Here is a 16,885-nt window from a genome sequence, read left to right as displayed (position 1 = left end):
TGTACGTGTTTCTTTTTGAGTGCTGAGATTGTTCAGCAAAGCTAAAGAGCGAATCTATAACTGCAGCAGTGATTTATAACTTTACACTTAGTTACGTCAGGTGTGGGACAGTTGCTGTAGAGATGAACATTGGACCAAACACTTTTTGTGTAAGAGGTCATAGAGCACCTCCCATTGCTTCCTTTAACATTTTCAAGAGACTTGCAACAGAAAGCTGGTGAGTGGCTGAACACACAACACAGTTTTTTCAACACTGGAGATCTTAAATAATAGAAATTGACGAATCGTGATAAAGCCGGAAACAACAGAGCCTTGGGGCAGTTTTACCTCGTGGTTTCAGGTGTGAACTCTTCTATGGACACATTCACAGAGCAGATTCAACATCGTGAATCTTTATGGGTGATCAAGTGAATGATCAACTGAGAGCAAATGGCAGTTTACAGTATAAGACCACAATACTATATTATTTGAGTATGTACATTAGAGAATGAGCTTGTTTTAGTTTGGAAACTACATGGAATAGATTTTTTAAATGATTAGTTACACTGTAGTATACTGTGAAAATGTTAATAATAGTGGAAAACATGGAAAGCAAAGCATCATAATATGTGCCCCTCTAGTACATAACTTTGCTGGGGAATAATTGTAGCAATAGCCAAAAATACATGGGTCAAAATGATAGATTTTTCTTTTATGCAAAAAAATCATAAGGATATTAAGTAAATATCATGTTCCTTGAAGATATTTTGTAAATTTCCTACGATAAATATATCAAAATGTCATTTTTAAATTAGTAATATGGACTTTAAAGGCGATTTTTTCAATTGTATTTTTTTTTTCACCATTAGATTACAGATTTTCAAATAGTTGTATCTCAGCCAAATATTGTCCTATCATAACAAACCAAAAAAATCAATCGAAAGCTTATTTATTCAGCTTTCAAGTGATGCATAAATTTCAATTTTGAAAATTGACACTTAAGACTGGGTTTGCGGTCCAGGGTCACATATACACTATCCCTTATATTTCTTGATTAACATTAATCTTAACATACATCCACCATTCTAATTGCTGTTTGATTTATTCTGTCTAGACATAATGGTTAATGTACTACCAATCCTACCATGATCATAACCATGACCATAAAAATTTAATAATAGTAATAGTGATTATAATATAAATATCATTATTTTCACAATAAAGTAGCAAGAATTATATTTTCTCACATTTTGTGAATGAGAATCTGCTATGAAAATGTCAAAATTGTCACAGAAATAATGTAATTATGCATCTCAGTGATCCTTATGCTTCAATTACTATATATATATATATTTCATTTTACTTTGGGGTGTAATATGAAATGGCAGTGTTTATGAAACACACACACTGTAATGTTGTAGAGATGAGGCAAACAGAGGTGAGGATCTAGGTGCAGAAGTTTAATAAATATACAGGAACCAACAAATAATCCAACATGGGTAAAACAAGAAACTCAGACAAGGGCAGAGGCATTAACCAACTGACACAAACTTAATGAAACACTGGGGTATTTATGCACAGAGACGCAAACATGATAAAAAGGTAACATGACACACCTGGTAAAGGAATCAAGACAACCAATAAAACAATAGGACTACAAGTTGACTACAAATTACACTCTAGACAGGAAGTGACTCAAAAGTCCAAACACAAGACAGGGTACCACAGGCAAGATAATGACACACACACATACACACACACACACACACACACACAAATTACAATATTTGTGAAATATATTTAAATACAATACAACATGCAAGTTTCAACAGAAATTACATTAAAACATATTTTACTTTATACATGCAGATTTATATTAAATGCAAATATAAATTTAAACTATAAGATGTTGTCATGTAACTGTGATTTACATGCAATTAAGTGTCCAAAACATTACGTTTAGTATGCACCGAAGTACATTATTTTAAAGTATATTATTTTCACGCTAAGTCCACTTTTTAGAAGGATGCTAAAGAGTAATTGTTTTTCAAAAGGGACATTCAGTTTCAAAGGCTTCAGTTTCTTTAATGAGCATGAATGGGCTCTGTGAAGATCTCTGGGTCTCACAGACAGACTCATTCATGTCTCTTTAATCATCTGCACAGTCAGACTCACTCACAGTTCACCTGTGCAGTCAGACCCATCAGCTTCATTTATCCTCACAGCAGTGCTGCTGCTGCTGCTGAGTATCTCAAGCTCTGGGCGGAGAGAACAGCCTCACGCCCTTATTTGGAGCTTAACAGGGTCACATGACCACAAAATGGTGGAGGCTCAAGGCAGTGGGTGAGCCGAGTATCACTGACGCTGAGAGATTCAGGCACACATCCATAATCTGAATCCCAGGGCAGGAGACAGAACTGTGCCTCAGCCGTGGTGGTGAGTGCAATAATGGTAATTTTTTCAGGGGATGAAGGAAGCATGTTTTTATTTGAAACCTTGAGCATTGAGATGGGAGGGGAAAAGGGAGGGATGGGAATTTGTTTGTGATGCATCTGAGTATTTGGTAGCAGAAGAGGTTTAGCATCAGCATCCTTTGTGATGCAAGAGATGGGCAGCTGCGTTTGTTTGCATATGAATCATAAATGAGTGTTTGTCATATGGAATACAAGAACATGTTTAATCATAACAAGGTTTCAGCCTTTATGCACAGATGCTTTGGTCATTATTCAAATTCATGCCTCTGCATGTACGGCTCGTTTATTTGCCTATGTGCGTGCGATTGCATGTTTGTAAATGTGAATGTGTGTGGACACTGAGGCGGAAGAATGATTCACAAACAAGAGGGGAGAGAGGGTTGATGATGATGACATAATGCCTGCCCACTTTTCCTGTTTCCTGCTGTGGAGGATGGATGGATGGATGGATTAATCCGGCGTCTTGATGGAAGAAGAGAACAACAGACCTTTCCACTTTCACCCTCGCCCTCAACCACTCTCTTCCTCTCTTTCAACACACACTCTATGTTTGAGAATAAGCAACCATCTGGAAGCTTATTGTAGACATTCCCGCAAGACAGGCTTCCCTTCTCACGTGGCACTGTGTGTATGCATAAATTCACACATGGTTTCACACTGTTTCTAAATTTCAAAAAGGAGTGGTAAAGGCATAGAGAGATTGCTAGAATAGATAAGATCATACAGACCACATTTTCTGTTCACAGTCATTTCGTTGCATATTGTAGAGGCAGCAAATGCAAGACTGTTATTACAACATACTGAAGAACTGCAAAATTTCCGGATTAACGGTATTCACGCATCTACTACTTGAAACGCATTTAAAACTGCTTATTGTCTGTGAGTCCTTGTTATTTATCTTATTATTATAGCTGTTGTTGCTGTTTTTCTTTTTTTCTTTTTCTTTAAATGTATTGTTTGCAAAGCACATTTTTCTGGAAGTCTATGTGAAAATGCTCCATAATTAATTATTATTATAAATTGTTACAGATTTCTTGTTTTTTTGTAAAGCACATTTGACTAGAAGTCTATGACTATGTGATACAATTCATTATTATAATGCTCCCTGTTATGTCTGCCCAAATAAGATTTGAGTGCAGTGATAATAATATTTAGTGGTTATGCGTGTGTTTTTCATAGTTCCCCTTCTGGCGATGTGGGGATGGACCAGACTCATGAACGCAAGATGAGTTTTGAAGGGGCAGAGGGTAGACCAGGTGAGACTGACAAAAACTGACCCTTCTAGAATATGCTTCAGGATATCAGAAGACTGATGACCTTTACAAAGACTGTTGCAAATTCAGAATCAGACGTGTAAAATAACATTATCTTCTTTTACACAGTCTTGTTAGGCTAAATGATGTACTCAAGTATGACACATTCCTCAATCATTGTCAGTCTAGGAGCAATATTCAAATGAACCAGGCTGAAATAATGTGATGAACAGATGGGTCATTTGATAAATGTTTATTGATTTCCACTAGCTCCACCCACCTCCCTGCCCCTGCAGGGCCAAGAGGGCATGTCCTCTCAGAGAAAGAAGCTGTCGGCTCCTCGTATAAGTCTATCATTGGACCAAAGTGAGGATGACCTGTTCGACACACCAGATGACCTCGACATCAATGTGGATGATCTGGACACACCTGATGAAGCGGACTACACTGACCATGAGATTGACTGGGAAGGTAGGACATAAAAACTTGTAAATAATTGCTTAATATTAAAAAGAGATTACCAATATCTTGACACACAATGTTTGTCAGAACCTCAAGTATCCCAGAGAGATTCTGTAAAAGAAGCAGTTGAGCCCATTCCGACATACAGTGCTCAGGAGGAGCGGCAGGATTCCAAACTCTGGAGAACGGTCATCATTGGAGAGCAGGAGCACCGCATCAACATGAAGAGCATTGAACCGTATCAAAAAGTCATATCACATGGAGGTACATTAAAGTAATATTTCAAAGATATGTGGGTTAAATAAACTATAGAGACAGAGTCTCTTTTCTTAGCGTGCAAAGACAAATGAGAAAAGTGTGTACTGTATTTCCTTACAATATAAGTCTATGGGGCAAAAACAATGGAGTGTTTATAACTAAATAAGTGAAGCTTTTATTTTTGTTGAGGGACTTACATGGACTTCTTAATAAACTGTTTGCTATTCGAGCAGTGATGCTTATGTCTACATGTACACAGGTATTTTTATAATATTTAATATATAATATATAGGTATTTTATAAGGTTTTTCCTTCTTCCATTTAAAAAAGAAAAAAATTACTGTCCACACGAAAACATCTCGGTTTTGTATGTTGCCTTGGTTTCTTGAATAGGGAACGAGATGCTTTGATGGCGCCATCGCTATTAGAATACCTCTTGTGTGACAAATGTCTGAAGCCCTTATACCAACCCTCCAGTTCGTTGGCCAATAGAGCATAGTACCGCCCTGGCATACATCACGTATGCTCATATATGTGTCAGATTTCTACATGACAAAAGAAGCACTATCGAAGGTATGGAAAGGCCAGCATCGCAGCATCTAATTTTCTATTCAGGGAACTAAGGTTACATATGTAACCGAGATGTTGCCTTTCATAGGCTCACTTCAATGCTGCGATGGCATCATCGCAATGGGAATGCTAAACCATAACGCCTGACATACCTAAGATAGCAGGAAGATTGAGGAAAGAGTCTGCTCATCCGGAAGAGACCGAGGAGCCAAGAGTCAAGAGCCAGGAGCCATTCTCATGTCCACACAGTAGAACTTGATGAAAGTTCTAGGAGAGGACTATACTGCCACAGCACAGACATCTTCCACCAAAGGCCCTTTAAAGAGAGCCTGAGAAAAAGCCATTGTTCTCATTGAATGAGCATGCAACCCTAGAGGGAAAGTCAAAACACACGCCTCATAGGCCAGACATATTAAATTACATTTAAATTAAATTTATGCATTTAGCAGACGCTTTTATCTAAAGTGACTTACAGTGCATTCAGGCTATCTATTTTTACCTATCATGCGTTCCTGGGGAATCAAACCCCCAACCTTACACCTGATAACGCAATGTTCTACCAGTTGATCTACAGGAACACATATAAGAAGACATATAGCCTCCTCTATCCAATGCGACATTCTCCTCTACCCAATGTGAAATTCTCTGTTTGGAGACAGCAAACCCTTTGCTCTTGGAACCAAACACACAAACAACTGGTAGAGCCATGCAACTGTATTGTCAACATAGATCTTCAGTGCCCTCACCGGGCAAGACTCAGAAGTTGCACTTCATTATCTGACCCTGCATCAGCAGGGGACATTTCCACCAACCACTTGCTGAAAGCAAATGGAGCTGAAGCAGCTCTAAGATTAACTCAAGCCTAGGCAGTAGTAAGACTTTAACCAGTCCATACAAGAGAACCTGATAGAGCCTGCGGATCCCCAATTCTCGAAGAGAGGATAGGATCACCCAAAAACTGTCTTAAGGTTCAAAAGTTATCTGACACAGACTTAAACAGATCAAATAGGTGGCCTACTAGGCCTTCCAAACAAAAGATAAATCGAGAACGAGAGCATAATCCTCTCCGAAAATCCAGGTATGAGACCACAGCCATGTTGTCTGTCCTTGATCTAAATGTGACAGCCATTCAATTGGGGTAAGAACCAACTGAGTGCCAAAAACACTGCTCCAAACAGTTTGTGTGATTGAGCTAATATCAGCCAATCATCAAGGTAACTCAAAACTCAGACACCCTGGAGCCACAACAGGGTCCATTCAGATTACATTCGAGGAGCCAGTTCAAATGGAAGAAAACAGTATTGCCAAGAGCGCAACATTTACAAACAAAGATATCACGACACAATAACAATAGATACGATGAAACAGGTAGGAAGACTGCTTCATTACTTGTGAGTCAGTGTAGCATGCACCCATACATATCGGAAAACTCATTGTGTCCGCCTTAGAGGAGTAAACTGCTCAATAAAACAGTTGGCTTAGAACACAAGAATCTCTTTTCAACGGGCAACAAAATATTTATTTCCTGAAGGAATTGAAATCTGATGAAATACAGTGCAGTATGCACATATGAGCACACATGACATATGGTGTGATGGAACAGTATAAGGGCTTCAGACATTTGTCATACCGGACTTGTTCCCATAACGATGATTCCATTGCAGCATTGAAATGAACCTATGACTGGGGAACTTAAAAGCAGGCTATGAAGCACTGTCAAAAGCATGCCAAGCCAACAGGTGGTGATATGATCTCAACTCTAAAGTCAAGTCAAGTCACCTTTATTTATATAGCGCTTTAAACAAAATACATTGCATCAAAGTGTAACCCCTCTCACCCGGGTCCTCTGTGACGCTCCTCGCACTTGCTCCGAGCGGGGCTCGAACCCGGGTCTTCTGGCATGGGAGGCAGACGCACTAACAAGGAGGCTAAATGGCTACAGCCACTAGCATCTGTCGCTAGTGCGTCACTTGAGATCGGGGAGTGAGGTATACCTGCACAGGGAGTGCAGGTTTACCAGCACTACTCGCTGGCCTCCGTCACACTCCCCCCCCTAAACCTCACTCCCATCCGGGTCACGGCACCAATGTAACCAAAGTTGGCTACAGCCACTAGCATCTGTCGCTAGTGCGTCATTTGAGATCGGGGAGTGAGGTTTACCTGCACAGCACTACTCGCTGGCCTCCGTTACAAAAGCAACTGAACAACATTCATTAGGAAAACAGTGTAAATAATGCAAAATGATAGTTAAAGGCAGTTCATCATTGGATTCAGTGATGTCATCTCTGTTCAGTTAAATAGTGTCTGTGCATTTAAGTGCAATCAAGTCAAGGATATTGCTGTAGATGAAGTGACCCCAACTAAGCAAGCCAGAGGCGACAGCGGCAAGGAACCAACCTACATCGGTGAGAGATTGGAGAAAAAAACCTTTCGAGAAACCAGGCTCAGTTGGGGGGCCAGTTCTCCTCTGACCAGACGAAACCAGTAGTTAAATTCCAGGCTGCAGCAAAGTCAGATTGTGCAGAAGAATCATCTGTTTCTTGTGGTCTTGTCCTGGTGGTCCTCTGAGACAAGGTCTTTACAGGGGATCTGTATCTGGGGCTCTAGTTGTCCTGGTCTCCGCTGTCTTTCAGGGCTGTAGAGGTCCTTTCTAGGTGCTGATCCACCATCTGATCTGGATACGTACTGGATCTGGTGGATACGGTGACCTCGGAATAAGAGAGAAACAGACAAATATTAGCGTAGATGCCATTCTTCTAATGATGTATAAAGTACATCGGGTGTTATGGGTATTGTTTCCGGTTCCGGTTTACCTAATTAATGCAGCCTAAAAATCCTTTGATGGATTTATGTGTAAGCCAGGTTAAAGAGATGGGTCTTTAATCTAGATTTAAACTGCAAGTGTGTCTGCCTCCTGAACAATGTTAGGTAGGTTATTCCAGAGTTTAGGCGCCAAATAGGAAAAGGATCTGCCGGCTGCAGTTGATTTTGATATTCTAGGTATTATCAAATTGCCTGAGTTTTGAGAACGTAGCGGACGTAGAGGATTATAATGTAAAAGGAGCTCATTCAAATAGTGAGGTGCAAAACCATTCAGGGCTTTATAAGTAATAAGCAATATTTTAAAATCTATTCGATGTTTGATAGGGAGCCAGTGTGGACAGGACCGGGCTAATATGGTCATACTTCCTGGTTCTAGTAAGAGCTCTTGCTGCTGCATTTTGGACTAGCTGTAGTTTGTTTACTAAGCGTGCAGAACAACCACCCAATAAAGCATTTCAATAATCTAACCTTGAGGTCACAAATGCATGGATTAACATTTCTGCATTTGACATTGAGAGCAATGGCCTAAAGCCATGTTGACCAATCAGAAGCCTGCAAAAGTTTCCAGTTGGCGGAGATAACAGTGCATGCTCCAACATCACAAGCCAAAATCTCTGATTTCGCTGTCACGATAACACTGCAACCAGAGTTTTTAAAAATCTTTGCACTGGCAAGAGTTTTCAAAAATGTTCAGTTTCAGTGACCTGGTACTGCACTTGCATGTGGATGAATGGCCAATCTACAAAGAAAAAGCTGCAAATACAACAATGGTAACAATTAAATTTTATTAATTGTAACAATAACCATTTTATTTGCTCTTTTTGTTGTACTACTATGGACACAAGATAGCAAATAAAATGGACAAAAAAAAAACAACAACAAGAAAGCAAAGCAATTGCATAATTTATTAATGTCCCAATGCACTCTGGGAGTTAGCAATTCTGAGTCGCTATCAAGTACTCCTTACCGTTCTTTTGTAGTTGCTTGAACTCTCAAAGCAACTACAATACGAAAGTGCGAACTGAATGTTATGTAATTTATAAAGAATTAAAATGTATTATAGTTTAAATTTATATGAAATGCAATTAGTTGACATCTAAAGTGATTTTTTGACCTGCTTAAGTAGGACTTAAGCACATCTTCATATGAAACTTTGTATTGCTAACCCTTCTTGTGTTATTGTGTCCTTATGATAAATCGCTTGTATTCCTCATCTGAGTCATTTTATAAACTAATTTCTATTAAAACATGTATGTTGTGTATTTAAAACTATTTGTAATTACACATTTGTAATAATGAAGTTGCGATTTAGTACATTTAAATTATCTTAACTTTAAACAGGACACATCTACAGTTATAATCAAGTACTCAACATGTGTGCTAATATGTTACTAAACACATCAAAATAAGTGTTAAGAAACAGGCATGAAAGTGTACTCTCTTTAAGAACATGAAAGTTCTCTTTAAGTACTTTTACTAAATTTATATTATCTTAACTACAATTACAGTTTTTTTATTGTTTAATACCATTAAGATTTAAAGTACACAACAAGTGCACATTTAAGTTAAGCACACTTCGTTTTCAAAAGAGTAACCAGTATTCTGCTTTTAAATTGTGTTGAGCAATGAATAAATATGATGAAACAGCCGTGACTCTTTTCAGGGAACCTTCAAAACTGTTATTTTCTTCACTCACAGGCTACTATGGCAATGGCACAAGTGCTATCATCGTGTTTGCTGCATGCTTCCTTCCTGACAGTGACAGAGAGGACTATCACGAGATCATGGAGAACCTGTTCTTGTGAGTTCTGTCGGATAAGACCTGAATTTTTGGGCCAGTCAGTTGACTTGATGTCAGATTATAACACGAGGCTTGGTAATCAAATAGAATAATATCACCTGTATAGAGAATAAATCACTAAATGAATGTGAATTACTCCTCAGGTATGTTATCAGTACACTAGAGCTCATGGTAGCAGAGGACTACATGATTGTGTACCTGAATGGAGCCACTCCACACAGGAGGATGCCTGGCTTAAACTGGCTCAAGAGATGCTATCAGATGATTGATAGGAGGTATACAGTATGTTATTTAGCCGCTAAATATACTGTCTGTGCAATACACAATATATACAGTATATTTAAAAAGAAATGAAGAGTAATGTTGTTGTATACACTTTTTTTCAGGCTAAGAAAGAACTTAAAATCATTCATCATTGTTCACCCATCATGGTTCATTAGGACAATTCTAGCCATCACGAAACCGTTTATCAGGTACATAACAAAAATACACACACACTCACAGACCTATGTGTGTGTATATATATATATATATATATATATATATGTATATGTATATATATATATATATATATATGCATATATGCATTTACTTTTTATATTAACATAGAAAATAGTAATATTGTTTCATAGTATTACTGTCTCTACTGTATATTTGATCAAATAAATGCAGCCTTAGTAAGCAAAAGTGACTTCTTTAAAAAAGCTAAAAAAAAAAAAAAAAACATTGAAAGGTAGTGTAAATGATTACTTCATTCTATAATAATAATAATAATAACAATAGAATATATGTGTGCACCCTTTTGACCGGAACTGTGCAAAATATTGGTTTTGGAAACAAAGACCAACTAAATAAACCTGATTCATGAATGTTTTCCAGCTCAAAGTTCAGCAGTAAGATCAAGTATGTGAACAGCTTAGCAGAACTGGAGGAGCTCATCCCAATGCAGCACGTCCACATACCTGAGTGTATCATCAGGTGAGCCACGTTTAACTGACTTACTAATATAAATGTATGGCAGTCTATTCTGGGCAATGCTCTGTGCAATACAAGAGTAAACAGAGGAAGCATCAAGTCACTGATCAGCTGAGAGCTGTAGCTGATGAAGACGTGTTTATGAAAATCTGTTCTGGAGTTGTGACTCAATAATTTAAAACCTGTGAAGACACATTTCTATGGAAACAGACATTAAAACGCTGGGGCGAAGTGCAATGTTTATGGTTTATATGCTTTACCAAGAGTTCTCAACCTTTTTTGTCTAATAAACCACTATAAACTAAAGTATTTAAGTGAAGTATAAACAAATATAATTAGTGAATTTCACTGTTTTATATATTCTACATTTTAATTAATTTTAAAGAATGTTTTTGAGCTAAAATATAATGAATAGCTACTGAGTTCATCTTTGCCTCTCTAGACTGGATGAGGAGTTACGGGAAGCAGCAGAGAGCTCTAAGTGAGTATTGTAGATGTTTGTTGTCTTCATACTGTAATATAATGCTCTGGTTATATGTGAACTTGTGTATCTTTTTCATTTCTTTATGAAGAATCCACAGCTTTCTCCAAGGAAGTGAGATTCCACAAGAATCAATGTGAGATTTATTAATCATATAACATATAACTATTTCAGCATAATAATTGTTTTTTAAAGTCATTTAACATTTTACGTTTCTCATGCTACACGATTCAGCAGTGCATGCTATCCCACCCCCATTTCTTTTTTGAATTTGTGTTCAATAATGAAAAAATTATGCTATCAATGGTGAACTTGAGCCTCTATAACCCACAGCAAACTCAGTCAATTCTTTCTCTGTTCTGCTATGGAATATATATATATATATATATATATATATATATATATATATATATATATATATATATATATATATATATATATATATTTATATATATATATATATATATATATATATATATTTTTTTTTTTTTTTTTCACAATCCAGTCATTTCTGAAAAAAGTATTATCCAAAATAATTATTATTATTATTTTTTATAAATATTGTATTTTAAAGGGATAGTTCACCCAAAAATGAAAGTTCTGTCATCTGTCATTCTCCAAGTGAAATAGGATATGTACTATATATATATATATATATATATATATATATATATATATATATATATATATATATATATATATATATATATATATATATATATATATATATATATATATATTTTACTTGGAGATACTATGTGTTGTGAATTCTGTTTCATATAGACTAGTGTATTCAATTTTTTTTTTTAAATAATACTAAATAATAATATAATTGTTAATAATAATTAATTTTTAAAACATTTGTTTCAGAGCTCAACCCAATGCGAGCAGTTCCTAAGAGCCATTGGCTGTGGGTGAAAGAACAATGTGTCTGTAAGGGTTTTGAGTATTTCAAATTGTAATGATTCACACTGATGTGGATGCAATAACTGCATAAAATAAGACAAAAGGGTATTTTTCTGCTTTGGTATCTCACAGTGCTGGGATGAATAGTTTAGCACCACATGTTATTTAACACAAATCACCTCAAATGTAATGATTCTTCTCACAGAACAGTAGCTTAAACCAGTGCAACGCTTTAATCACTCTTTGTCTCTTGTTGTCTTGTAAAAGTTTCTCTTGTTACTTGAATTATGCATGAGAGGCATTTTAGCAATAATATCATGTTGTACTTTTCCCCTTGAGGCTCATAATTTTCACCGTCAGGTATTTTTTTCTAATTGGAGCATGTACAAAGGCTCTGTATTAATATTAGTGCATGCACGGTTATTCTCTACACAAAGACAATGCGTAGCACCCTGTTAGCACTAATGCTAACTCTCTACCCTCTCATGCTAAATTGATGACTTGGAAACACAGAAAATAGAGCACTAGTTAATTATTGCCATTGTCAGAAACAATATGAGTCAGGTTTAAATTTAAACAACGCCTCATATCACTTTATATGTATCAGTTCACGGTCAGCAGGGAGAAATCATTTGTAGTTCTTAAACGTCAAGTGTGTTATGCTAAAATGCTTTCTCTATTATTTTAGGTCCAGGTTGACTTCCTGAACAATGTAACATAAAAACTTTTCTTTCAAAATGTTCTTTCATAATTTGAGCAGTCAAACATGTCTGGCTCAGCCAATTCCTTTTTAACAGTAGTGGATATTGCCACAACAGGCAGCTTAGAACATCTGTGAAACCCAATGCTTGCTAATATAAAACATTATATTCAACAGTTCAGCAGTGCCTGCTCAATTTTTCAGCAGCCTTGGTTACGGAAGTAATTCACCCTAGTAATTCCTATAGGGATAAAAAAAAAGAAAAAAAATTCAGAAGTCAAAATAATGAAGGATTATGGCTTTAACAAAAGCATCTAATGCATTGATCAACAACCTTGTAGCTCACAGTAGGTCTGGCTTTAATATTTTTGTATAAGTTATTTAAAATATTTTCTTCAATGGTGAAAATGTATGTGATTTTTATTCCAAAACCCAACAGTTGCACAAAATTACTTTTGACTCCCACCTTGTGGCATTGTGTTCAGAAATATAAATTGTTATTTGTGAAATTCTCTTTGGAGCCACTAGGGGCTGTAATGACACACTTCACCTTTAAGAATCATAAGCCATAGTGATGCATTAGTTGTTCTTGTGCTCACACTAAAATCAGTCCAAAGTGTTTCAGAACTTTGATGTCTTTTAGAGTGTTTACCATGTATAAAGTTACAAATATTTGCCACAAAGATCTGTAAAATCCTAAGAGCATGCTGTATCAGAGGGTTTTACATTGTGACTGCTCTGTCTACTTTCGAACTCCTCTTGTGTCAGTGTGTGAGGCTGTGTATGTGTATAGGTTTGTGTGTGCGTGTGTAATTGTCTGTTTATGTGTTTACATACTGTTAGGTCTCCAAAGTTATTCCTGCTAACAGGTTTTGGACAAAAAAAAAAGATTGCTGTAAAACACAATATTCAAATTAAGTGTGCAGGTCTTTGTGAATATATGAGAGACATTATGTGTGATTGTATCACTGCATGTGTCCCTGGATGCTGATATCTGATCCTTTTAGATTGAAATTCTATTGAACATGGTATATATAGATGAACGATAATCCAGAGGCCTTTTCCAGCAAAGCATATTGAGATTGAGATGTATGTCATATTGCAGAGTAAATCAATAAATTGAAATCTTATCTGAATAGTTGTGTTACTGGTGCAATTTTATGTAATATTCTGACACTTAGTATATTTCTTTCTAAAATCAAATTGTTTTTTTTGTTTTTGTTTTTAGGTATTATTCGATTAGTAAACAATGCAAAGCATCATAAAATTTGGTTCAATACCAGTTTAATACTTTACATTTTCACTCAATTTGTATTTCCGGGCTCATTTGTACTTCTTCTACACATTCCAAATTAAAAATCACTCACACAGGTGAATTCAAAACAAAGACGAAAGAGATAAAAAAGACAAGCAGCTGAGAGAACTATTAAATAAAATATTAAAACTACAATTTGTCATAGTCACAATATCATCATACACAATACATTATTCACATTTCAGTTCAGAACTTTGCTGAACACTCCAGACCTCTTTTTTTTCATTCTAAGTTACACATTTCAGAAACTCTGCTGACTAATTTTTCATTTTATCAGCCGAATGTTATCGGTAGTTGTAGCTCTCATTGTCATATTCTAACTTATCCTCCTGCACGTCCCCCAGCTGCCCGTACCTGAATTTGCGATACACAGTCCCGTCCTGTCCCATGTACACAATATCATCATCGTCATCATCATCCTGTCTCCCCTTCTGATCAATGAGGTCCACCATCTGTGACTCACGGAACTCTCCAGAACTAGAGCTTGCTTGACCAACGTAGGTGGAGCTGGATGATGATGTGCCTCAGGCTCAGGCATGGGTCGTTTGGAAAGAGAACGTTTAATGAGGATGATTATAGCAATTAAGGCGAAAACAAGCCGGATGGAGCTAGTGATGAAGAGTGGCAGGTTTCCTGTGTATTCCTCTTCCTCGTGGTTACGGAAGGCAAAATTAGTGCTTAGGACACACTCACCCTTAATAGAGATAAAAGTTTTTTAATGCTTCACACAAAGACCAAAGACAGGACAACTAATAATATGTTAGTAAATATAGATGTATGTGTATGTTTTATTATTATTTGTATGTCACGTTGTATGTCACGAAAGTTTGGAAATGCATATGTCAGGTGAGTGTTGCTAAAAGGTTAATGTTCTTGCAATTGAAAATAACATACTCATACTAAACTCTTCCATAAACAACCAATAGTTTAAAAAAAGTGAGGAGACAACATGTTTTCTGTAGCAACCAGGCCATTTTAGCTTGCTTTTACATGCCTTTGAGCTCTTTTATCATAACTCAAGGGATTGCAGTGCTGTAACGGGTGAGCTACTGAGCAAGTTTACTACGTCAACAAAGCCATTCATATGGACCTTGTTAAGTGATGCATATTACAAAATGTATTAGTTAACAAATTATGTTAGTAAATTATTTTATGGGGGCTTGACTAAAAAGGCCAATAAGAGACTATTAACTACACTCTAAAAAATGCTAGTAGAGGCATGCTTTTCCAATGAGTTTATGCTATCAATTATGTCACTGATCAACCTGTTAGTGCAAGTAATATTTTGAAGACGAATTGTCACTTTCACGTACAAATACCTCTGGTCTTTGTACAGTTACAGCACTCCCTCTGAACTTCTTGTTCTGTGTTGGTGCAGGAGGGTGAGCACAGACAGTGCCCCTCTTTGGTCAGAATGAACTGTGCTGTGCAGTTATGAGGCCCAGGAACTTTGCATTCTAAACAGGACTAATCCCATGACACACAGTTGTAGCCCTGTTCCTGTAGAGAGATCACAAAATGATTATCATGTGATTAGTTTTAGAAGTAGATTATGTTTGAATAGACTGCTCTCAAATGCACATTTACCCCAGACTCAGCGTACTCTCCTGTGATGTAGGGTGACTCGCAAGCACCCTATGTGAGTGACCAAACAACCTAATAACCTGTTCAATATGAGTCACAATCCTCAGTACTCTTGCCTGTAAATAGATATGACATTCCATAATTTTAAGATGAAATGATTGAAAAGTTAATGGTAAAAAATAGAATTTAAAGGTGTGTATATATAGAAAGGTGAAGCTTGTGTCCGAAGCATGGCAGGGAGCTAGAGGACACAGTGTTGTTCCCTCTCAGGGAACCAGGGTTACATTCGTAACCTGAGACGTTCCCTGTCAAGGGAATTTCGAACTGTGTCCTCTGAACGGACACTATGGGGAACAGTATACCCATGCCGCCATGCTGAGGGGAGTGCAAGCCAGAATCATGGCAAACACTAAGTACCAAGTCTACCATTTCACCGGGAGTCGCCTCTGGGATGGTTGACTTTTGACGGCTGTCCATGACATTATCCCTTATAGCTAAAGGCCTAAGCTACATACTCAACTTACCTGTAGGGCCTCGGCCCGGGGTAGAGCTGAAGGCTTGGAATCACGAAAGATTCCTTTAAAGGGATACGGCTAAGAACCTAGCACTGTTTTTCTATTACCAAGTCTTGCCTGTCACAAAGGAGGGGCTCTCGTGGCACTCTGATAGAGCAGCTCGTAGATATGATGGCCCGGGAGCAGAGAAATTGGAGGACAGAACATACAGATGAAGCCTCGGCCACGCCTGTACTATGGCGTGCAGCCCCAATGGAGCTGGATGAGTCAGAGGAAGCCAGAGGGGATAGTGCTATGCTCTCTCGAGCCGCAAAACCGATCCACCCAGGTCTGGCCAACCTCTCCAACTCTGCTTCAACACCTTGGTGTAAAGGCGCCATTCCCCGAGCCTCAGTCCCTGCCTCAGCAGGATGTTTGCTCCGAGCTCCGAGCAGCATGCTCATAGGCGACCCTTTCAGAAAAGGGGAGCACTGCTAACTACCACGAGAATTGGCCACACAGCCCCCCATGTTAAGGTGTGCTTGAGGTGTATAACAAATACACACTGGTTGAATGAAGCCCAAGGAACCCCAGGGCTAATCATCTCAAGAAAGGGAACGGAGCGGAGCGCGTAACCCTTACCGTACAGGATTTCAGAAAGTGCGCAGAGTCTTGCGTGCACACTTACCACTTACGTGGATTTCAGACAATGCGCAAAGCGTTAACGTGCACACTGACCACCATGTGGTTTTGAGAAAGTACACAGGCTTAGCGTGTGTACTGAAAGGTTACCTGACAACCACAGTATAT

At 37.6% G+C, this 16,885-nt stretch overlaps 1 protein-coding gene across 4 annotated transcripts; it reads left to right on the top strand.

The window, feature by feature from the left end:
* The first annotated feature begins 107 nt into the window (after positions 1-107).
* On the top strand, positions 108-13,818 carry LOC113083900 (protein prune homolog 2-like). 4 transcript variants are annotated; one of them, XM_026254727.1, is made up of 11 exons: positions 108-217; positions 3,633-3,709; positions 3,977-4,177; positions 4,256-4,432; positions 9,518-9,620; positions 9,764-9,895; positions 10,007-10,093; positions 10,500-10,598; positions 11,038-11,076; positions 11,168-11,212; positions 11,947-13,818. In XM_026254727.1, exons 1-11 carry the CDS (start codon positions 123-125, stop codon positions 11,972-11,974), a joined length of 1,083 nt encoding a protein of 360 aa, XP_026110512.1. In that variant the 5' UTR covers positions 108-122; the 3' UTR covers positions 11,975-13,818. The 4 variants fall into 4 exon arrangements, with proteins under 4 accessions (XP_026110512.1, XP_026110517.1, XP_026110530.1 ...); XM_026254732.1 differs by lacking the exon at positions 108-217 and adding an exon at positions 2,275-2,415; XM_026254745.1 differs by lacking the exon at positions 108-217 and adding an exon at positions 2,749-3,283.
* Positions 13,819-16,885: the final 3,067 nt, after the last annotated feature.

This window comes from Carassius auratus, chromosome 5, assembly GCF_003368295.1.
Source record: "Carassius auratus strain Wakin chromosome 5, ASM336829v1, whole genome shotgun sequence".
Lineage (NCBI taxonomy): Eukaryota > Metazoa > Chordata > Actinopteri > Cypriniformes > Cyprinidae > Carassius > Carassius auratus.
The sequence above is the reverse complement of the archived record's forward strand: the minus strand, read 5'-3'. Positions and strand labels throughout refer to the sequence as shown.

Bases quoted from the DNA above. Each gene is read 5' to 3' on its own strand.
- LOC113083900 (XM_026254727.1), top strand. From the start codon at position 123: ATGAACATTGGACCAAACACTTTTTGTGTAAGAGGTCATAGAGCACCT. The intron at 11,077-11,167 runs GTGAGTATTGTA...TTCTTTATGAAG, and splicing joins GAAGCAGCAGAGAGCTCTAA to AATCCACAGCTTTCTCCAAG. The intron at 11,213-11,946 runs GTGAGATTTATT...CATTTGTTTCAG, and splicing joins GAGATTCCACAAGAATCAAT to AGCTCAACCCAATGCGAGCA.